At 39.1% G+C, this 24,118-nt stretch overlaps 1 protein-coding gene across 1 annotated transcript in view; it reads right to left on the bottom strand.

The window, feature by feature from the left end:
• The window catches only part of INPP4A (inositol polyphosphate-4-phosphatase, type I, 107kDa), a 53,120-nt gene that overhangs the window by 18,980 nt on the left and 10,022 nt on the right, over positions 1-24,118 (bottom strand). The window contains exons 8-18 of the mRNA XM_009883096.1: positions 23,731-23,821; positions 22,919-23,066; positions 19,434-19,564; positions 18,993-19,097; positions 18,085-18,193; positions 16,470-16,484; positions 13,678-13,861; positions 10,524-10,742; positions 9,110-9,374; positions 5,710-5,742; positions 1,271-1,443 (exon numbers count right to left, since the gene is read on the bottom strand). Coding sequence (XP_009881398.1) covers positions 1,271-1,443; positions 5,710-5,742; positions 9,110-9,374; positions 10,524-10,742; positions 13,678-13,861; positions 16,470-16,484; positions 18,085-18,193; positions 18,993-19,097; positions 19,434-19,564; positions 22,919-23,066; positions 23,731-23,821 — 1,473 coding nt within the window. The remainder of the gene's footprint in view (positions 1-1,270; positions 1,444-5,709; positions 5,743-9,109; positions 9,375-10,523; positions 10,743-13,677; positions 13,862-16,469; positions 16,485-18,084; positions 18,194-18,992; positions 19,098-19,433; positions 19,565-22,918; positions 23,067-23,730; positions 23,822-24,118) is intronic.

Genomic DNA, 24,118 nt, shown 5'->3' with positions numbered 1-24,118 from the left:
AAAAACAGATTTAGGGCACACTGCCTTCATCTCACAAGCTCTCCCAAAGTGAGACTACTGTTGATCTCACATCTATTTGATTTCTGGACACAATCACTTATATTAGGGTCTACAACTTACGAATTACAAAAGAGTCTCCTGGGAGAACTGTTTTAGTTACAGATGGAAAAGCAACACAGCTAGTTCCAGGTCATGAATTTTGATAGTATGAATGAACTTATTTTTTTTTAAAATAACATTTTTAAAAAGCTTAAAAATGCAATACCTGTTTGCTTTATGCAAAGATTCAAACACTAGTGTTAAAAGATACTCAGGACAAGGTCCTGAAGACTAGTGCTAAGATCAGTACTAAGTTCTAAGATTAGTACTAGTCTTAATTCACTCTGTCAACAAAGGAATTTCCCAGGTGATTGCCGTATGTTATGTACACAGGTGTTTGACTTTGCTACAGAATTAAACAAAAGGGAATAAAGTTCTGTTTATGATGGGTAAACATAGTCAAAGCATTGAGTTTTAAAACTATCTGCAATATGAAGTGGGTTTTGTATAGAAAAATTCCCTTAATTTATCTCTATGAGATATCACATTTTGGGACAACAGTCCTACCAAACAATGTCCAAGAGATAAGCTGTTTGAAATAAATGAATGAGATACTGATTTCACAGGAAGTAGACATACTACAGAAGTATAGTAGACAGAAGAAATGTGGAAGGTTTTTTAGTGCAGAAACCTGCTAGTCAGTGGCTGACACAAGAGACCCCGGCAGGCTCTGAAACAGAACTTCTAGAAAGAAAAAAAAACCCCCAAACCAGTCATTTCTCTCCCTGTAGCTGGACTTCTCTTCTTAGGTACTGCAGGTCCTGTTGGTTTTCTCAATGCAGAAAACAACAAAAGGTAACCAAATGAGTACACTTTCTGCTCATGGGCTATTCTTTCCCCCTCTTTCACATCTTACTTCTGGTTTTAGTTTGGTGGCATTTGGAAGGCAAAGGTTATTTCTGTAGACAGTAAGATATTTTCACTAGTTCTGGATTTTATTTTTTTTTTAAGTAGACAATGTATATCCAAGGGGACGCTTAAGTTATATAATGCCAAATGCATGTAAGTGACCAGTAAGGACAGTATAGCACAGCCTGTGAAAGGAGATCACAGTGTTAAACCTGAGAATAGAATAGATCTGAAAAATTCTGAAAAAGGTCACCTTTCATATTTCATATAAACCCCACCACATGCTGAAGTGCAATCAAACCATGCATATTTGCTTGCTTACAGTTTGGCAGAAGACAACATCCCTGCGATACTGAAGGCTTAGACAGAGCCCTATTGTCGGGGCGCTGTCCTGCATTAATAAAAAGACCATGGCTTTCTTTGCCTTGTCACTCATCATGGCTACGCAGTCTGTGAGTGTTGTCAGCAAGGGATAAAGAGCTTCGCTCCATTCACCTGGTTAAAAGACAAAAATTAGCAGCACTGTAAGTACTTTATTTGAAACAAACATGCATTAAGAAGAAAATTCCTGTTGCACGTCAAAGTTGTTGATAATTCACAGTTAGGGCTTGTTTTACTTTGGCTGGCTGGTTACTCCCTTCTTGTTATTAACTAAGTAATCTTACAGAGTGGTTATTGCATGAGGAAAATATGGAGAATTTTACTCTGCAAGGCTGTTATGACTTTCCTGACCATGTAATAGCTCCCAGATTTGTGCCCACAGAACAGGCTATACAATAGCTGATTTGGAAAGTATAACAGAAAGATTAATATCTATATACACAAGTGCATATCACTGTGTATGCATGTTCAAACATACCCGTTCACAGTGCATACATTGACAGACAGTATGGAGTCCATCGTATAACATAAATAGTGAACAATCTGCTTAGCCATTTCTGTCAATGAGATTTCTCCCAGATGTCTTGCCTTTGAATCTTTTGTGGGCTCATAGGTGTATCATTCAACTGCCTCACCACCTTATTGATCATTGTTGCACCTCAGTGAGGTAAGAAGATGCTTATCTCCCATTTGCCGCACAGGAATAATATGGCAGAGAGATGAAAAACTCATGCAGGTACTCTTCTAAGTGTCCTCTGTCTGCTGAGTGGCTTTGAAGGCTTAGAGCTAGCTAGCAAGCAACACTAAGTAAACTGATTTAGATGGGAGTTAGCGAGATCATTGGAAGTAGTTTGGAGCTTGACTTCCACTGAAATACATGAGATATGTCCCAGAGGGACTCTGTTCAAGGTCCTACACAGGAAGCACAGAAATTAAACTGGGTTGCAAAACTCCTATTTTAGTAGCCCAAACATTATACCTTCCTTCTCCCTAAGAGATTGCTCTGCCTTAAAATGCCCCACAAACTCAGTTTCTCTTCTTTCCTTCTTTCATCTTTTGTCTAAATCAACCACCAATTTTAAAAACCCATTTCCATGACCGTACGAAAAATTATTCAGATGCTATGCCACAATCCATTCTGCAATATAAAAAGCAAATAGAACAGTGCTTTGGTTTTGCCCTCCTTAATGTAAGGTTGAAACAGAAGAACACTTCTCTTTCAAAGGGAAGGACAATGTGTTTTATTTTTAAAAAGCACTGGAGCTCACAAACAGAACACACACAACTCCCAGCCTGGTTGGCTGTAGGAACAAGGCAATGTACAGATCAGAACCTGCATGAATGGGACACTTCAAGTCCCTGAAAGGAAGTTGTTTGGGATTTTGACTCAAAGGCAGGACTAAGCGCTAGTAATAATAAAAGTTTCTTTGATAACAAGCCAAAGAGGGGAACTTTGGAAGTTTGTTAACAGAAACATAACTGACAAGATTAACAGAAATACCCTTTTTCCTTTAGTTCTATGCAGTAGATAGATAACCTAATTAACTACACAAAAAGGAAATTGTTTGGCTCTATTCCATTGCCACAAAAAAATGCAGGAAACATTAAAAGAACAGGCGAGGAATTGCAGCTTAGTTTTTATATTCTATTAACTATTTTCTCTCAAAATAAATCAGATGCCATAACATGGCCCTGTGAATACTTAAGAAGCGAAACACAGAGGATACTAATAGTGTTTCTCTTGCTGTATTAAAGAGCTTTTCTATAAACAAATGAGAATGACAAAAAGAACTGAAAAGATCTTCCAGCACATCATCATCATCATCTCAAAGCCTGGATATACATACATGTATATAGTTATTAAGTCAGTGGAGATTTAAAATTGTAGTGTGTCTGGCAGCACTTCATTTGAAAGATATGTTTATCTGTGGTAATCACAAAGTACACTGCTGGTATACCAGCCTGCCTGAAGTTAAAGTGATTGTTACATGTTTTTTTTCCTCCCAACATTCACATGCAATGCAGTGGCTTATCCAGGGTAACGAGCAAAAATCCTCTATGCTGTGTATTTTCTTGGTTTAAAATTTTGGCCATGAAAAAACAAACCCATGTCAGCCTGCAAAATTCTAAATGTTTTTAGCTACCTACTTCACCCGTGTTCTCTTATTTTTTTAGTTAATAGTAGTGATATTAACAATAAACAGGAATAAAATGAATTGCACTCCCAGGCTCAAATCAGGTTGGAACATTTCATTGGCAGAGTTTAAATAAATGTGAAAAAACCTTAAGTGTTCAACTTTCACCTGGATTTTCCCGTCCTTCTGTCTTCCCTTCAATTATTTTCCTAACAGAACTTTATTACTGAAAGTATATTTTCTATCAAATCAATCAATGGTACCTTCAAACACCATGACACACTAATTCTAATGTGAAATCTACTCTGAGCTCTGCTGTTATATTCTATGAGATGACCACAAACTTTTAAAAAATATTATAGACTCCACTGGGCAGATCCATAGGTAGGATGCTTTGGTGTAGGGCTTGAAACAATGGACATGCAACAAGTTGTTATAGATTTACAGCCGCTGGAGACCTGGTCCAAGACATGCCATTTAAAAACTGGCATTGTACAAACCAGCAGGATGCCTATAATTTACTTTAAGTACTTTATACTGTACAGCAAGAGAAAAATCCTGTAGTCGCCACACTAACAGCTACAACTGAATTCTGGCTGGCAAATAAGGGCCCAACTTGACCCTGTAAATCTTTGCTATTTTTCTTATAACTGCTGTTGAGCAAAGACATACCTTAATGTACACTTTGAGAAGTGGCGTTTTGAAAAGGGGTGGAAGCAGGTGGGAGGGAGGGCAGGAGGGGAGAGAGGGAGGGTGGGAGCAAGGGAGGCTGGGAAGGCCTATGAGTTCACATAGTGGACCTTCTCTGTACACTACTGACTATTTTATTAAAAAAAGTCTTCTCAAGAGAATCTAATACATAAAGCCTGTATAAATCAAGGATGTAATATCAGGTGGGAAAAGGTTTTGCTTTTTTCCCCCCTAAGAGTCTCTCTTCTCTAGGGCAATAAAAATATTATTAAACTAACCGTCCTCCAGAGCCTCGAAAAGACATTTTCAGTCTTTTCACATTAAAAAAAACCCTAGCATCCATAAGTCAATGTACCGGGCACCCACAGTTGCCCTTGGTTTACATCAGGGTTAAAAGGACTCATGATCTCTAAAAAAGAGATTTATTAAATAAGTGGTAGTTGCTTAGCCCTGTTCCAGTAAAGTACAATCAGCAATCCACTTAAGCACACAGTCACGTCACATTTGGCTTCAGAGGGAAGCAAGCATTAAGTGCTTCGCTACACTGCAGCTTCAGCCCCTTAAGTTTAAGATTGTTTTGGGTGTATCTGGGTACCCAGGTGGGGTGACCTGACTGCTTTTAATTACTCCCATCTTAAAAATAAATAAATAGTATTAATCTATGCACCACATTTCTGTTTTGCAAAACTAAAGGGATACTCCAAGAATGAAAAACTTGTGGAGTTTTTTATTGTTTAAAAACATTTTCTCAGTGATTGAAGGAAACAGGGTGGATAGCCAAGAAGAACATTAACGTACTTCATTAAGCTGAAAATCATACCTGCACTGGGGCTTTATTTCCCATTGGTTTTACTAAAACCAAGAGCCCATGCTGTAAGAGCTCAAAGACTGAACCTTCACTGCACTCAGACTACACTACTCTCAAATGGGAGAAGTTACAGCCATCTAGCTGTGAGAGAGTGGTATAAGACAGGCATGTTATTCAGACCTTGTAAATGCAACACAAGTGTGCGGAAGTACAAGGACAGAGGAATGAAGGTTAACAGTGGGATGAAAGTCTCCTAAATTCTGCGTTCTGAAACATTAGATTTGCAGTGCCCAACACCGCTTGGTGCGTACCCACAACAGAGATTTTCCATCACCCTTGTTGACTGCTCCATGTTCTGCTTGAGTTCTCATTCAGAAAGGCCAGCTCAACAGCACATATGAAAGGGCATGTCTGAAATGTCAGGCTCCCATAGACTTCAATAACATTTGGAATAGGTCTCAAATCATTGTCACCTACAACAGTCTTCTAAAACACATGAACTGGAGAAACCAAAGAGACCATGAACCAGTGCTCTCCCCCACCTGGACATGAGAAGTTACCAGATAGCCCCTCGCACTATTATTTAGGAAACAGTAATTTCTCAGTATGCTTAGGTAACTCACGTGATATTGCAGAGGATTACCATTTCAAAATGGTCAATCTTAACAGCAAGGCACTTGTTCAGTTGTTAATTATGAACAAACCCCTGCAATTTTCAGAAGAAGCAGAAGCCATGAATGCACATACCTGGGCCGGATTCTTCCGGAGTAGGGCTGCAATCTGCACAGAAATGGAGGGGCAACATGCATGATTAAAGAGCAGCAACACAGTCTAAACACAAGCAACTCAAATGCTCAATTCCAGGGTTCTCAAACACTTTAGCTGAGTGAAGAGGAGCTAAGCAGAGATACTCCTTTGCCTGCAGGCACCAAGGGCATGGGCTGTCTCCTCCATTCCTCCTGATCAGAGGAACACCCGGATGGGGGCTTGGAGGAAAGCCAGTACCTGCTAGCTCAGGTGCTCTCTGTGGATTACCAGCAAGCGCACTGTCAATCCCCAGCAATCCACAGGGCACAATTTGAGAACCACTGGTGTAGTGCAATTATAGAATAAGCTGGCAGTAAGGCTGCTAAACAGAATAGCAAAAGACTAGCAGTAAGTTCAATGCACTTAACAGAAAATGACATTAAGGCACCCACAAGTCAAAGGTAGTAAAGAAAAAGTACTTTGCTATCTTAGACAAATCTCGGTTATGTAATTTCTGAAATAGTTAACAAAAGCATTAGATTGTATATTAATGGGCTGAAACCTCACCAGTGAAGCCTGTGAGTGTTCCACACTCACTTTAATGGGAGGAACAAGCTGTCAGATGAAAATACACTACAGTACAATGCAAACAGTAAAAAAATAATACATACCCTGTTATAGCAAGTCTTGCATTAATGAAAAGTAGTTTACTAAGCTAACAGGATTTAAAATTCTGTTGTTTGTATCTAGATTCACCAGTCAGTGAATTACAAATTTGAAAATAACAACAAAAAATATCAAATTCAATTGTGTGCGTTAGGACAATCAGCTGAGCTAGACAATCCAACATAAAAACCTGTCAGTAAATTAAAACTCACCATGTTCATTAAAGAAGCTATATGCCCCCATGCAATTTTAGCAATGAGTACCTATGCCTATAACGAAACTAAATGTTAAAAGAATTTCTTAAGTCTCCCTTCTACTATTTTAGGCAGTATTTTCCTTCACAAACATTTGTTTCTAGAGAGATCCTCTGAAGTCCTTCAATAACATTTTACTGTCTCCCTCTTACCATTTCTAGAACTATCTTGGTTTGTTGTTTTTTACATTGCTTTCAAAAAAAACACCAACGTTCTTTTTTGCAAGTCTGCTCTCTACTCAGTGTCATTTATTCAAAATTCAGAATTACTAACATAAAAAGTGTTGGTTCTTTGAATACATGACAAGAAAAAACTTTAAAATGTTGTGATTCTGAGCTGAGAGAAAGGATCTTCTTTGTCACTGAACTATTCCCATGATCAGTTGGGGAAAGTGACAGTGAAAGGGAATTCATAGAATCACAGAATGGTTTGGGTTGGAAGGGACCTTTAAAGGTCATCTAGTCCAACCCCCACCCCTGCAATGAGCAGGGACATCTTCAACTAGATCAGGCTGCTCAGAGTCCCGTCCAATCTGACCTTGAATGCTTCCAGGGATGGGGCCTCTACCACCTCTCTGGGCAACCTGTGCCGGAGTTTCATCACCCTCATTGTAAAAAATTCCTTATATCTAGTCTAAATCTACCCTATTTTAGTTTAAAACCATTTAACAGGCCAGATATGGTGTGGAGTCAAGGAAAGGAACTTAGTGGGAAAATTCCCATTGATTTCAGTAAGATCAGGGTTTTTTCGTAGTATTGAACCTGTTCCTCTGTCAAAAATACTGACCACTAATTAGGAACTACATCTGATGAGAATGTGATCAAATATTCAGATTTCCCTGGCTTACAATAAACTTCCCAAGTGCAATTCAAATTGCTCATTAAGACTGACGAACAATGTTTGCCCCAGAAATCTACCTAAGAAACAGGATTCTCTCTAGGATTTTTTAAGTTACATTCATCCAACATTGGTTGACAGTCAGACTTCAGATCTAGTCCTTACACTTAGGAAGCACTGGGAAGCAAGCCCCTTAGCTTTAAAGCTGAAGTACCAAGATCCAGAGTAGATTTAAAAGATTGACTGAAAAGGAAAGAAAATGATTTTTTTTAAGATGCTTACAGCATTGAATTGTCTTGGGAAAAGCTTCTGGTATTACCCACCAAAGATTTTTCCTATTCTTTTTTAATATTAAAAGCCCATAATTTTTAATCATTGATATGAGGTGCATACATACAAAACTTTATGTAAATTAGCTAGCAAACAAAAACATTTAAAGTTATCAAACTGGTAGAAGAAATTTAGTCAAAGATTAATAGCAAACACATTCTGAAACAAGAACCAATTCTCCTATTCCTTTATAATACACAAAAATGTCAGTTTAATCTAGAAAAACATGGCCATTTAAGATACTGAGCAAATCATATGTAACATAAACAAAGCTACACAAAAATGTATTAACATTTATTTTTACTTCCTTCTTGCTTTCTTTTTCTTAAGGTACTGCCTTCCACTGCAACATTAACAATGGGATGGACATGAAGTCACAGACACACGTAAGGGACAAAGGGCCATCAAACAGTAAGACAGAACAGGAAAAGGAAATGAAAACACAAATCTTTCTAGAGCTTTTTTTTGAAATTGAAAAATCTTTCTAGAGCTTAGCTTGGCACACCTGCTCTATAAAGTGGCCAAATCATAGTGACCACATGTAAAGAATGTGAGAATAAATCAAGTAAGTACATATGTAAATTAAATAATTCTGAAATTTAATGCACGGCTGCAAAACTGTCATCCTAAATTGATAAGAACATCTTTCATTCACGTGCTCATGCCATTATGCTGGATTAAATCCAGCACCCACTCTACCTCAAATTTTGATAGGATTATTCCACTGAGAGCTTGCACTGACAATTCCTACCTTCCACCTATAAGAAGTCCAACTAATCGAGTGCCTCAGCCCCATAGCTTTTGACAATTTTGGTTACAATTTGCTTTAAACTCCAGTAGGTTTATCCAAGCTCAGCTCAGTATAACAGGACTTCTTGGCTCCCCTCCTGTGCTTTGGCAGCCCAGCTGGGACCATTAGTGTTGCAGTAGTGCCTGCACTTCTCTCATGTTCTATTCATCACTGCAATAAGCTTCAATTGCTGCAAAGAAGCTGAAGCCAACAGGAAAGCTACCAGAGGTGGTGTTTGACATACACTAGCCCAAACACCTGTTTTACCAGCTTAAAACACCCAGTGTGAAAACCAAATGCCACTGTCATCAATGGATTTGGCAATGATTTCAGTGGGATCAGGATTTCAAAATAAGTAATGGGCTTAGCAGCTCCCAGTATACTACAGTCCCTTTCTGCCTGACATCAGTGTTTAACACCACCACTGAACTAAAAACACACGGAAGGACATAATGGAGGCTTAGGAATGATGCCAGCGCACAGCAAGAGAGCAGCAGTGAGAAGCAGTGTCTGGCATACGCACTTGTCTTTGTGAGAGAATGGCATGCACAGGATGGTATGGATGAAGGTGGTGGTGAGGATGATGAAGATGGTGAGGACTCATTTAAATCTTCTGGATTTATCCAGTAGGCACGAGTGTCCCGATTACCTTTCTTACTAGTACAGCTGATGTCACACTGGAAAACATCTTCACAGCTGTCACTTTGCAAGCGCTCCTTCTGGAGAAGTTTGTCCACTCTCTGTATAATACACTCCAGACTTTTGTCAACATTCAACCAAACTTTCTCCTTAAAAGAAAACATTTCTTTCTCAATTTAAAAAGAAAAGAGACATTGGGTAACAAATCCCCTGGCAATGTATTCCCTCCCATGATTCTAGTCACAATTCCTTTGCAAAGTTTCCTTTGGGCTATCCTGTTTACCTATGTGCACACACAAACTCTGGATATCTAAGTAATGTATACCAGCATGTCAACAATATGTAGCGATATGACTAGCATGATAAATTGCAAAGCTATTTTCTAAGTAAATTTGTTGAACAATTTTAAGTGCCTCTTCCTGCACTATTATTCCAATTTCGAGTTGGCACTATCGTTTATTCATGAAACTCATGTTTGACATAATAATTGTATACCATCACGCATCTTTTTTCCTATATAACTCAGTGAATAAAGATAAAAATACTGTATTGTATTACTACCTAAATAACTGAGTTGCCTTTATTCATATCTCATTACTGTGAGTTTGACTGTAAGCCAAAGTATGTCAAAACAATTAAAACTAGCAAGGATCCATTTCCAAAATGAATTGGATCTCATTTCTAAATTGATATTTCACAATATTAATAATGGTTTTAATTAATCTGGACTACTTTTGAGATTTAATTCACTTCTGTTTATATTACACAATGACAGAATTTACACAGCCCAATTTTCATTTCAACTGGCAGTGTGGTAAGGAAAACCATTTAAATTCTTTGTGCAAACAGTTTTAAAATGCCGTCCATAATCAAAACAGAGATGGACTGCAAGTTCTAAATATTTAGATGAGAATAAAACCCAGGAAGGCTGAATTCTACAGCTAACATATGCAAAATATGCTTTATCTTGGAGAAGTATAAAAGCCCTCTGTAGTATGGTCAGGTTTTTTACTTTAAAAGCTATTTACTTTCCCTTGGAACCAACTTCATATGCACATACTGCAACAATCTCTGCTGTTTGGGAGATCCAAAAATATTTATTAAGGCCTGTTTGGATCCCCAGGCCAAGGAGTAACTGAGCATAGGATGGAGGGAGCGTCTTTGCTAGTTGACCAACACCTTCAAAACATTCATCCCATGCCTATCTGATGAGCAGTTACATACCTTATAAACAAAAGAACACAACAAACAAAAACCAAAAAGAAGAAAATATTCATTACTCCACTAAGCAGACATACCCATTCCTCTTCATGCCAATCCACCTGCAGAGAAGATCGGCTATTTCTTCCTGTCCATCTGGCCACAAGTGTATCTTGATCATTCCTCAGCATCACTTGCTCCCCTTCTCCAGAGGTTGGAGATGCTTTTGAAGCTATATAGTCTGGCCTTGCAGCATTCAGTCCATGTATTGAATTTGCCAACAGCTTGCAGTCACAGACTGTGACAAGTTGCCGGGTCTAAAAAACAATAAACCCCCTACATTTTAACCTTTTCATTATCCTGTACACAATTTATACTATATTCCTTCTCAGAAAGAAAAAGAAGAACTAGTATTGTTTAACTCCTAAACCATTGTTCAGGGGTCTCCAAGGTACCTTTAAAATCATTTTACAGAACGGCCTTAAAAAGCAACATAGGATACCAAAACACAAATGGTACATTTCCAGAGTCTGTACTACTATACTAACCTTGCAATTGTTGAAAAATTCACTAACACATGTGCAATTCACCTTTATTTGCACTTCACTTTCCATTTGATGAAAGCTTACAACAATGCACAGACATTGTTATATCCTGCACAATAGTTTCCACACCAGAGAGACCATGCCTACCCTCCACCATCCTGCCTGAAATTATAAGACCTAAGAGGAGGGCTGAAGATATAACCCCTAATCAATACAAATTGTTCCCTATCATATTTAGTGGTGTTGTATTAAAGGATTTCTGTAAGTTACGTGAATATGAAAAGCATCTGGCCTGCGTGTATATTTAAAAAAAAATCCCAACAAACAAGCCCTTACTATGTTACATATAGACAATGTCCAGCTGTAGACAATCCCGTAGATCAATTATACACAATGTACTCATTGGTAGTGAATATTATAATAAATAATACATTTACATGTGGTCACGTTATTTTTTGCACCCTACAAAGTGGTATGCATATCCCCTCCACTAGGACAATTTATGGCAAGTTAATTGGCCATTACTGTCATTTACAACCTTCAGACCTGCTTCAGGGACTGAAGAGTTCAGTAAAACTGTATTTGGGTTTTGTCCCTCTAAATAAGATTGTGTTCAGCTGCAGGTTCAGTCTGGGTTCTGTTAGCACCCATCAAGAAATAACTGATTCAAATCACTATAATTCAAGCAAAGGCTGTGTCAACATTATTCCTTATTTCACCAGTGCAAAACTACAGAAATGTTTCAGTTACTTAAGTTTTCCCCAGTTGCTGCTGCTTGACAGATGACTCACAGGAACATTAAAAAAAAACAACCAAACAAAAAAAGCGCGGGTGATTATGGAGAAAAGGGGAAAAGGGTATAAAAGAAAGTAAAAAATGCACATTTCTGAAATACGATGAATGAACAGAAGGAATCAGAGGACATTGCACTCTACTGTACTCTCAAGAGGAGGTGAAGGCAAGAGTGTGAAAAGTAGGAGACTGAAAAAAAAAGCAGCAAATTTTAAAGGCTGGTCTCATTTTGCTTTTTCTTTAGGACCGTATGTAGAATCATAGAATGGTTTAGGTTGGAAGGGACCTTGAAGATCATCTAGTTCCAACCCCCCTGCCATGGGCAGGGACACCTTCGACTAGACCAGGTTGCTCAGAGCCCCATCCAACCTGGCCTTGAACACTTCCAGGGATGGGACCGCCACAACTTCTCTGGGCAACCTGTTCCAGTGCCTCAACACCCTCATAATGAAAAATTTCTTCCTGATATCTATTCTAAATCTACCCTCTTCCAGTTTGAAACCATTACCCCCCATCCTAGCACTACATGCCCTTGTAAAAAGTCCCTCTCCTGCCTTCCTGTAGGCCCCCTTCAGATACCAGAAAGCTGCTATAAGGCCTCCCCGGAGTCTTCTCTTCTCCAGGCTTAACACCCCCACCTCTCTCAGCCTGTCTTCACAGGAGAGGTACTCCAACCCTCTGATCGTCTTCGTGGCCCTCCATGTTACAATACACTACTGAACAAGGCAAAATAGATGTTTCAAGAAAACCTACTAAATATATAATCATAGAATCATTTACATTGGAAAAGACATTTAAGATCATTGAGTCCAACTGTAAATCTAACACTATCAAGTCCACCACTAAACCATGTCTCTAAACACCACATCTACACATCTTTTAAATACCTCCAGGGATGGTGACTCAACCACTTCCCTGGGCAGCCTGTTACAATGCTTGACAACCCTTTCGGTGAAGAAATTTTTCCTCATATCCAAATTTAAACCTCCCCTGGTGAAACTTGTGGCTGTTTCCTCTCATCCTTCACTTCTTACTTGGGAGAAGAGACCAACCCCCACCTTGCTACAGCCTCCTTTAGGTAGTTGTAGAGAGCGATAAGGTCTCCCCTCAGCCTCCTTTTCTCCAGGCTAAACCACCCCAGTTCCCTCAGATGCTTCTCATAAGACTTGTTCTCCAGACCCCTCACCAGCTTTGTTGCCCTTCTCTGGACACGCTCCAGTACCTCAATGTCTTTCTTGTAGTGGGGGGCCCAAAACTCAGAGGTGCGGCCTCACAAGTGCCCAGTACAGGACAATGCTCACTTCCCTAGCCCTGCTGGCCACACTATTCCTGATAAAGACCACGATGTCATTTGCCTTCTTGGCCACCTGGGAACACTGCTGTCTTATATTCAGCTGGCTGTTGACCAATACCCCCAGGTCCTTGTCTGCTGGGCAGCTTTCCAGCTGCTCTTCCCCAACCCTGTAGCGCTGCATGGGGTTGTTGTGACCCAAGTGCAGGACCCAGCACTTGGCCTTGTTGAACCTCATACCATTGGCCTTGGCCCATCAATCCAGCCTGTCCAGATCCCTCTGTAGACCCTACCCTCACGCAGATCAACACTCCCACCCAACTTGGTGTCATCTGCAAATTTAGGAAGGGTGCACTCAATCCCCTTGTCCACGTCATTGATAAAGATATTAAACAGAACCGGCCCCAATACTGAACCCTGTGGAACACCACTTTTGACCAGCTGCCAACTGGATTTAACTCCATTCACCACAACTCTTTGGGCCCTGCAATCCAAGCAGTTTGTTACCGAGTGAAGAGTATGCCCATACAAGTCACGAGATGCCAGTTTCTCCATGAGAATGTTGTTGGAATACAGAAAAAAGAATACACTGTGCTTCAGTGTGGAAACTTATTGTTCTCCTACCTTGTCTGCTAGGATGGCGAGTGTTCTTTCAAGGCCATTAGCTGATCTATCCTTGGCAGCTCTTGAGAGCCTTTCTGCATAGTAACTGACTTGCGTTTTCAGGGTGTTGATTTGTGCAATGATTTCCTTTGCTCTAACAATGTCCTGTGGGATGTATATTATAGACTGGGAACCTGTTGAAGTGCTGAAAAAGAAAGACTGATTTTAGGGGAAAAATTGATCTAGCAGTATAAACATTACAGTAGCATGCTGGGGAATTAATGGCAGACAACAAAAATTTACCTAAGCTAGCAATCAACAGTGAAAGGCCAGTGGGCAATTGCACAGCAGGAACATGATCCTACAGCCTTCTCTGCCTTTTCTGAAAGCATTCAGATGCAGATCTACTAATCCCTTGTGCCAAGGGACAGTGGGCAGAATTTGTATACCAGAGGGACAGTTTTGCTGAGGAGAATGTAGATGATAGATTTTGCCATCAGAGATAGAACCACGGTTTACAGATATAGCTTGCCCCACTCTCCCTCTCCTTACGACACAGACGCTTCACTGAGGCCTGGATTACAAACCTGTTTTATCATATAGCTACTAGCACCATGAAAAGAAAATCTGCACTCCTTCTAACACACAAATGCCACCCAGATCCGTAATGCAAACACAACAAAAATGTATTAACAAAAATCCTTCTGTTAGTATATTTTTTCCTCTATTGCAGGCTTGATTGAAGTTACACCAGCAAAAGCAATCTTACGACATATAAAAGACAATGTACATCTCCAGGCTAAATCCAAGGACTCTGTCCTTGGTGTAGCTTCTGTTACAACACACTTTATACTAAACTAAGGACGTGATGCAAGTCTCCCTATTATAAACTCAGCTGTAAAAAGCAATACCAAATTTTGTCCTTTCCCAAATAGTAAGGGAAATGAACTATAGCAATTAAACATATCTTTATATTGGGATAGTGCAGCTCCACTAAGACTGCTTACTTGGCAGTGGAGGAGAATAGTCTATGTCCTCTAAGTTTAGATGCCTACAGAAGTTGCTTATACAGTCCAAGACAGATGCTTGGACTCCTTCTGTAACTGCTGGAGAGAGAACAGCACTTCTAAAGGGTAATTTAATCCTACTTGAGAAGAGTTGTTCACAAAAGCTGCCTTTTAGCTTAGAAAATTCCTTTAAGCTGAAGTTGTGCTTTTAGCTAACTATTTGGAATCAACCCACCACTGCTCCCTTTGCCAGTCAATATGATGGTTTCTTTCCTCAGAGTAGGAAAGCTATACATAGATCAGGCCTCTACATCAGCTCCAGTTGTGACAAGTGTGATGCCCATGCATGACGTGGCATCAAGCATGAGGTGACACCAATTGCATATTATCTTAATTTTACTCATTTTCTCCAATCATGAATGGCTTCAACACTGTAACAGCACAGAAGAACCTACTGTCTGCACCAATCTCAGCACTGTTTGATGGACACAGCTACACTTGACAGACTACACAGAGAGGATTTTCTTTTCCAGGCACAGTTACCTCAGATCATGACCTCTGAGGAATGTGAATTCCTCTGCTACCCCTAGAGCAATGATGCTAATTTCTGCAGCGCGTCTACGATGTAAGACAGGAGGGTTGCATGGGGCATGCTTTAAAATCATTGCCACAAATACCAATTCTTGTCCCTTAACTGATATTAAGGCAAGGGGGGAGCTTAATCCCAGTATCTGCCTGAGCTCCATTACAAGAAAAGATGGGGGATTTTCAAAGGATACAATGCAGAAGTGATTATTGAAAGCATTTCCTTATTTGTGTCCCTCTGGTCACCCACCTGAGTGGAGCAGAGAACAACCACTCCCCAGTACTGCTACACCATACAGCAAATTAATCTTGGCTTTTAGGACTTTCACTGTACATGATTTGTGCTCTCTGTTGACTAGTGATCTTAGAGACAATTCCTCTGAGCAATTTCATCCACAACAGTGTGGTTAACATGCATAAAGACATATTTGGCAGGAATGGCCATGCAGCATATTGAAATCTGATTTAAAATTATTACATTTTTAATCACAAACATTTGCTGGGATGATCGGGGGAAAAATTATGGTGTAAAGTTCACATATATTTACTTTCCAACCTGCAATTGCTTTTTCAAATGAACAGCTCTCATTGTACTGTATCAGCAAACTGTAAAACAGCCTTAAGCTCTCAGTGAATTAGGGGTTCAACCTTCAATATGAGTAATTTAGAGCAGAATTTCTGTGCTGTTGAACCATCAGTAATGTTTCCTTTTCATAGCACTGAACACCACAACATGAAGAAAAATAAACAAAAGTTATGTGAAAATGTTTAAATGAAGCCATGGGTTACAAAAAATATAAACCATGCCCAATCTATCACCGTAAAGATATAAAATACGTAGAGTTATCTTAATTATGTTCCACCTCTGGCAGAAAGTTTCTCTCTCCAGGCAGTTTTCACTGGAAATAACAGAGGAAAAGATATAAAATTCTTGTGCTCTGATCTTCAGCTTTCTAACATTTATGATCAGAGAGAGCCAGGAAGCTAGCTGTTCATTACAAACAAACATTGCAGATGAAATGAAAGTCATTCACACATCATGGTCTACAAAGCAGATACAGTTACTTTGAGCACAATTAGGAATGCCATGATGCATGACATTAAAAAGCCCTGCACACTTTAAAACACACCACATATTTGCCAAAGAAAAGAAAGAAAAGAAAAATAAAACCCAAAGAACAGAAACCCTCTCTGCAGAACGCTCAGAAACAGAAAACTCACCAACACTCCTCATAACTGCTAAAAAAACAAAAAACCAAAATAAAATTAGCAGATTGTTAGCAAATACCAAAAGCAGAAAACAAAACAAAGAATGTTTGAGGAAATAACTTATTTGAGTCATCTTTTCAACAAGGCAGGTACACAACAATAAAACTTGTAAGCAAAAAAAACACAGATTGCCAGATGCCCATGTGTTGTATCAGGGAAATGTTGTGGATGCACCAAGCATAGTTTTGCCAATGAAAGGAAAAAGAACTGAATGATATCTATGTAACAATGAAACTGAGGAGATGGATCTCAGTTCTACTATACTGGCTTTTATGATAACATAGACGTACTTAAAAGGAAAGTTATTCTTCAAATGCTGAACCAGCAGTTTTCATGGACCCAGAAGGAACAGTTCTGTAAAGCTTAGAGGAAACGTACTGGATAGAAATTAAGCTCTCCAATCAGCTTAATTATCAGGGAGAAGGGGAAGAGACAGGAACTTAGATATTGCAGGAATGAGGCCCACTTCAGTAGCTAGAGTGAGCCTAGCATACGAGTGTTTCCAGGATTACGGTTTCCTCTAGTCCCATCCTAGTGCACTCTTTAAGTCAGGAATAATTATGCTAGGCATATGTTTGCACCAATTTTTTTATCAGTACATATATGACTGATGTTCACGGGATGCTGCTATTCACTTCTCCACTGCTAAAATTAATTCTGCAGTTGGCAGAGACTGGTTTCCACATCACTCCCTCCTCCCACCAGCTCCATATCATACAAATCCTTTCTTGGAAGGGTATCATCAAGGTCTCCTTTTCCCTGGCTACAATGATTCCTTGTCCTGCTGCTCTCATTGTTCCCTAAATTCTCCATACTGCAGCAAATGTAATGCAGACCCAGAGAGCATTATCTCTTCCTCGGGAGCTGGAGTGGGTGCTGTGCACATATGTCCTTTAGCATATGTGACCTTCCCAATTTCTGTCCTTCCCTCTAATACACATGATTGCACTTCCAGAGAGGTCACTAGACAGTCCCTGAAGACAGGACTGTGGAGGTCAAGTATCCTGCCTGTAGAGCAGAGTGAGGCCAGATTCAGAAGCTTAATCCGTGTATAAACCTTGAGGCAATGCAGAAAAGTCTCCAGCAATAGTCCCAGAACCCAAGTCATCAACAAGAATTTGCCTATCATGCACAGCTGTTCTGTACTGGAGTTCAGCAAGAGGACCTTGAAGCTACGAGAGGGGTGAAAGTCTCTTGAAAGTAATGGGTTGAAACCATGATGTAGTGCATCTGAGGAGGTTCTACAGACAAATTTTCTAATCCACAATCAGACAGAAACCAAACCCAACACCTAAAATAGCTAAACTAAATGAACCAGCAAGTATTCATTTCACTAAAAAGACTGTTAGAAAGAGCCCATCAGTAAACAAAGAAATATGTTAATATAAAGGGAGAACTGTTTTCTCTCTCCTTTGGAAAAAAAACATGGAATAATCTTCACATTGTATAGTAGAACTATTGAATGAAATGCAACAACAACATAGAATGGAGTGATTTTCCAAATCACTGGGCATGGACTAGGAGGAAAAGGCACGATAACAGCTGACACAACAACTTTTCTACTTACTGTTTCTTTGCCTCTTCAAATTTATGCAGCTTTTTCCGCAAGCCACCTGATTTAAAGCCTTGACAATGAGCTGCTGGTGCTCCTATGGTGACTATGTCGTAGTTCTGATCTGGGATGGACAAAAATGACTTACAAATGAAAGCTTGTAATCTTTACTGTGGACAAACAATTGTGGAAATTCAAACACTACTCTGAAAGTAATTTTTGTAAAACTTTGTGCCAGTATTTTGAAGGACATGGAAAAGCGAATTGTTTTAGAGGCCCTGGAAATCCATCAAGTACTTTTGAGGTGGAAGAACTATATTTGAATGCAGGTCCTCTGTTTCTTAATCTAGGAGACTGACAGTGAAAAAGAAGCCTTGCACATTGTTTTTTACACAAAACCTGCTATTACTGGGTTCCCCCACACGGATACGTGGGACCAGAGCATGTCCATTGTTAGTGGGAATTACTGTTAAGAGAAGGGAAAACAGATTATTTATGAAGAAACAAGCTTGCCGTGAACAAACTGGTTTAATTTTGCATAACCGTACAAGGTGGTTGCAGAGAAAAAGTGCACAAACAACAGTCAGAACCTTTGCTATTCTGCTACAATTCAAAATGACTGGAAGGGACACAGCATCTTAATCCAATCTATTCCGTAGTACGAAGGCTGACTTATGTCACCTAGGATACAGTTAACACCAGAACCTAGTTTTGCCACCTGCAGAATAGCATTAATTATACTTACACCTCTTCTTTTGCAAAGAGATTTGGAATCTGAGGATAAAAGGTGCTACAAAAATGTCAAGTAGCATTAATAACACAGAGCAGTAGTCTAAAGTTGGATATATGGTTGAGGATGGAAATCAAAAAATGAAGAGAAAAGTAACAGAATAAAGTGAAGAAAGAGAGAAAGAAACAAATACCTGATCCTCCATCATCCTGGACTCTCATTCTCTGTATATGTAAATTCGTAGGAACAAATTCCAATTTTTTATCAGCTTTCAAGCTGCTGGCTTTAAATGAAGGACCTGAGAAATGCAGGAGAAAAGTAAGCATAAAAACCCTCTGCTTATGCTACAACATTCAAGGAGCTTCATTCATCCTTTGCTATGTGCTGAAAGTAAAGCAGAGAAAAGAAAAGAAGATATATCTTTCTGTTACTGTTCATAATTGTTCTCTACTTTCAGGGTAAAATAAGAGAATGAATAAAGCAGACAAATATTGCCAGATCATTAGAAAACTCACAATAAATGTTAATAAAGAAATCTAAAAATAGCATCAAACTAAAACATTCTGGGTTCGCAATTTCAGAGAAGCACTAACAATCACAGTTGAAAAGTATCACGTTGTGAAAAAGAAATCACCTTTATACTGGTGCAGGTCAGTTAGATTTTCCTGATAAGTTAAAATAATTGTTTGGTACTGAGTAACTATTTGTCGACGAAGGCTTTCCCAACAAGGGGACAGTTCTCCCAGTTCTTCTAGTTCACAAACCCTAGGGGCATTGGAAAAAATAAAAAAAAAAAAAAGGAAAAAGAGAGGTGTTTAGCTCCATTGTCCACTTGACCAAGAACAAGTTTCACATTGTATCAATATAGCATGAACCTCAGCTGACACATTCTCAATTCACTCCGGTCTACCAGACTGGGAATGCTTCCAAACACACATCCCAAAGCACAGCTGTTGAGCTCTACCCCCAGATATATACATTCCTCACAGGCAGAATACACTGCATTCCCCGCAGAAGCCTCAGATGTTGGTGAAAACCAAAGCTTCCCACCTTTCTGTAGGAGCTCTCAAACACAACAGTTTAGAAGGCCAGGCAGGGAAAGTAAACATTAGTAAGGATTTGGAGAGACAAAAGAAGAGCCAACAAAACTTCATCTGAAATTCCGGATTTTAGGCATTCCAGTTTCACTGTAGGTTGAATAAGGGACAACTGGGTACTCTATAGATATGAACAGGAAAAGCCCTGGCTTTCCCATTACACCCTGACTGCTAGGTTTTCACTCACACATGGCAAACCTGTGTTACATATTACTCCCCAACAGCACTGCTGAGAAAATATTCAGTGTATTTCATGTCATGCTTGTATTACTGCCTTCTTGGATTAAGATATTATTTGGAATAAAGAAAGAAGGGAAAAAGCAAACAAGTCAACACCAGACACAGTTCAACAGCACATTACCCCAGAAAAGGTAGAACAATCATCTGTCAAAAGGATCCAGCAGTTCTTTTTGCAGTTCTCTCAATATATCCCCGATCCATAGTTTTAATCAATTGTCTGTATATAATTTAAGACAGCATTTCACAGAACAACTCCCACTCCACAGTATTTAGGATACTATCAAAAGGAAGCAAATTTCTAAGAAAAGCATCGGATTGATTTGCCAATAGGCAACAGCATAACCTATATTTATCAGTGACTTGGAAAAAGACACTTCCAGTTTCATCTTGTAAACTGCTTCTGCATAAGATGCTATTATGACTACCTTGTCAAACTCCCTGCTCAAAACTAGCCATGCATCTGAGTCCAGGTCTCCCTGAAGTAAATTCACAGCTTAGCACTTCAAGTTTACTTGTTTGTCCCATAGGGCTAAGACAGCAGGAGATGTGCATACCTAAATAATTAGGTAGTCAAAATATCCCCCTGGTTAGATGTTTCCTTTCAAAGAGCTCTGGCACAAAAGAGCTTTATGTAAGAGACAGCAGTTGTGATTATCCAAGTATATTTTAAAAGTCACCAGGATGTTAAGACAGAAGCAGCTGTGCTTGTGTCCAGCAGTCCTCTGGGCTGCAGCACACAGAACGGAGAATAGAGCGCTTGGCCAAAACTGAGAGATTCTATGAATACGAAGTGAGATTGTACATGTCATTGAGGGTCACCTTAACTGAACAGAGAGAAGGGAGTCTTTCACGCTAATTAGAGAAAAGTCCTTTGAGCCACTCAATTCAGAGCATTCAGTCATATTAGCAATCACCTGGGCTGTTATTAACCCTTAACTGTGCACGATATGTACCCATTGATCTCTATATGATTTTAGCAAGAGCCTCTGAAAGGTCACATTTCATGGCTAATGCCTTAAGAAACTACACTGTCCACAGTCCTACAGAAAGCCACATCTTTTTTCCCCATTCACCACAAATTCTCCTCTTATTATCTTTAAACTACATCCATCACAGATGGCACCTTCTGGGCAAGCTTGCCAACTCTTTACATTACTATGGCTGTACCTTATAATGAATAGGTGCTTTTAAACATACTGTGAGTAAAGCTGTACAAAACCAAAGATATAAAATAAACAATGAATAACCCATGTCTAAATGCATAATGGCACATCCCAAGCCCTCTCCATCAAGGTTGTAGCAGGCAAGATATAGCATTCACTCTCTAGAATCTAAGATCTGACTACTCTTACTAAGTGCATGTCACTAAAAAACAAAACTCAACAGCAGCCAAAAAAATTAAAATATCAATGTGAACTTTGGAAACTCAAACAGTTATGTCATGCATTAGTTTTTCCATGAGTTACAAAAAGCGACCACCATCTTCCTTTGAGAATTTATCAATTTTGCAAAATATGAAAATACCTGAAAGCACCATAGGCTTCTTCTGTCTGCTTATACGGATCAACACATGATTTTCTTTCACAGTTTCCCAGAGGAATTGGAATGTATTAATATAGGATAACAAGACCACCAAGTAGTTTTACTTTTGATTAAGGTCAGGCTTAGTTAGGTCTCTAGAAGCGGATTCAAACACAGCCAAAATAAAACCCCAACACTCAAAAATACAGCTAAAAATCTTTTACCATCCCAATCTTGGCTTTTATAAAGAATATACAAACCATTATGTTTCCAAACCACAGCCTACAAATGTAGGGAAGTAAAATTCAAATGACTATGTTGCCTGGAAGAGAGTTAATTGCTCCAAGAAAAAGCAAATTCAGAATAAATCTACAAAATGCTTAACAGATTTCTTTCTCCCTCCCACCTCCTAAAATGCGAAAAAGTCATTGCTGTCCTACAGTGTCTCATTTTACTTGCTTTTATTCTGTTTGCTTTCCATTCAAAACTACTCTTCTGAGTCTCAAAGCCACCTCTTAACTCACTGAGTGGAGCCAGTGCTCCTGTCATCTATCTTTGCTTTGCTTTCATAGCACAGAAGTCAACTGACTTTTTCAAAGTTCACCTTCAAACTGATTTGGATTTTTCTTCTCTGTCTGGTACTGGAATTACTCATTCCACTCAGCTGATTTCTGTGTTGTGTCTATTCCTTTCTCAAAATTCTCAGCAGCTGGAGTTATTACTCTGTCATTTATAGTCTCATCTATCCAGACTTACCCCCACCTATGAAATGTTGAGATAAGTTTTATTTTAAATTCAACTTCATTTTCCTCTTTATTTTAAAAATAAACTGTTTAAAAACTAAATTGTATTTAAGTATCTAAATTATTATACCTATAAAAAGATAATGTATTCTAATGTGCTGGTCCTAATACAGTCACATGACTATGGAATAATATATTCTATGGCCTTATCAATACTTTTGCGAGAGGAAGAGATAACCCCGAACTGCAGCTAACTGCAGTATGATTTTATATGTTCACTATACCAACAATTCTCTCCTATCAGCACCTCTGTATGTTCATGTTACCATACACTCAAGCTCAAATATTATACTCTGACTTGAAATCTTACTCACTGTAACTGTAGAGTCAACAACTTGCTGCTTTTACCGTTTCTTTCTTCAGTGCCTCTGTGCATTAACACAGATCTATTCCTTGGTAACTCTGTAACAGCCATGTCACTGCTGTACTACTGCATGTGTAAACCAGCACAAACTCACCTTGCTGCATCTTCTTCTAGAAGAAGCTTCACAAATTGCCTAGGGATGTGCAGCGACAGGATGCTTTCAGCCATCTGCTCCAAGATTCTCAAGTGGTTTCCATCAGTGGTTGGGAAGCGATACATTCGGCAAATGGCACCACCAAACACTAAAGAATTAAAATAATGTTATTTAAGCACAGAGTTTGAGTTAAAAGTGTACAAAGTCTCTCCTTTTCTAAAGTAAATAGCTTTGATTCACTAAAGTGCTGTAACACACTGCTGTAAAGATCTTGTTTAACCAGGTATCGGTATAGCTTTTCCAAGCATGGTCATTCTGCAATGACCATTTTTCCAATGTTCACAGGAAAAGCCTCCAAGTGATTCAAAACACTGGTAAAGAAATAAAATACATACTCAACTTTTGAAATACTTGTTCTTCATTTTTACATACTGTGCATTTTCCTCTCATGCAATCATTTGCTGGAAAACTAACCTTTCTTCAAAATTATTTTTTTTAAAGCAACTGCTTTCCTCTGTCCCTTCCCTCATCCCGCAACGATTGCTTAGGAATAGGCTACCAAATTGCACGTAAAATTTTATACTACAGTCATCTCAATGACAAAAGTTCACTTCCGCTGTTTTCATTATACAAAATAGTGCTGATGATAAAATAATTTATTCTTGTATGACCCTCAAAGGTCTGCTCAGTCAGCAGCTTGTTCCTATTTAAATGAGACATCTGCTTAAATGCCCCGGGGCCACAGGCAGACAGCAAGAGATTAGCTTTTACTGATGCCTAAAGCTTACTTGTTACAGCCCACAGCAGCTTACCAGATTTCAGTAGCGCATCTTTCCGCAGTGAAGCATATTTGGATCTGATTCCTAAAGATTCTGTTAAACTTTCATCAACTGGCAACACAGTCTAAACAAAAACAAAACCCACAAATAGTAAAGAATAAAACCTCAGTGCCAGGGCAACATGCAGTGATGACCCGATTACACAGACTTGAAAGAAATATTCAACATAACAGGTGGTTAAAATAAATATTTCAAATATGTTTACTGTGGACAAAAAATACTGCAGGCTGAAATAATAAATCCACTTAAACCCTCCAATCTAAGCATTCCTATTTACTTCTACTGCATAGTTCAAAATGCTGTAAATGTTTTCATCCAGCCCTTCAACTACTTTATGTTAGCACAGCTCCAGAGTCCTTAA

This window comes from Charadrius vociferus, unplaced genomic scaffold (assembly GCF_000708025.1).
Source record: "Charadrius vociferus isolate BGI_N301 unplaced genomic scaffold, ASM70802v2 scaffold92, whole genome shotgun sequence".
NCBI classification, from domain to species: domain Eukaryota; kingdom Metazoa; phylum Chordata; class Aves; order Charadriiformes; family Charadriidae; genus Charadrius; species Charadrius vociferus.
This window is presented reverse-complemented; position numbering and strand designations above follow the sequence as displayed.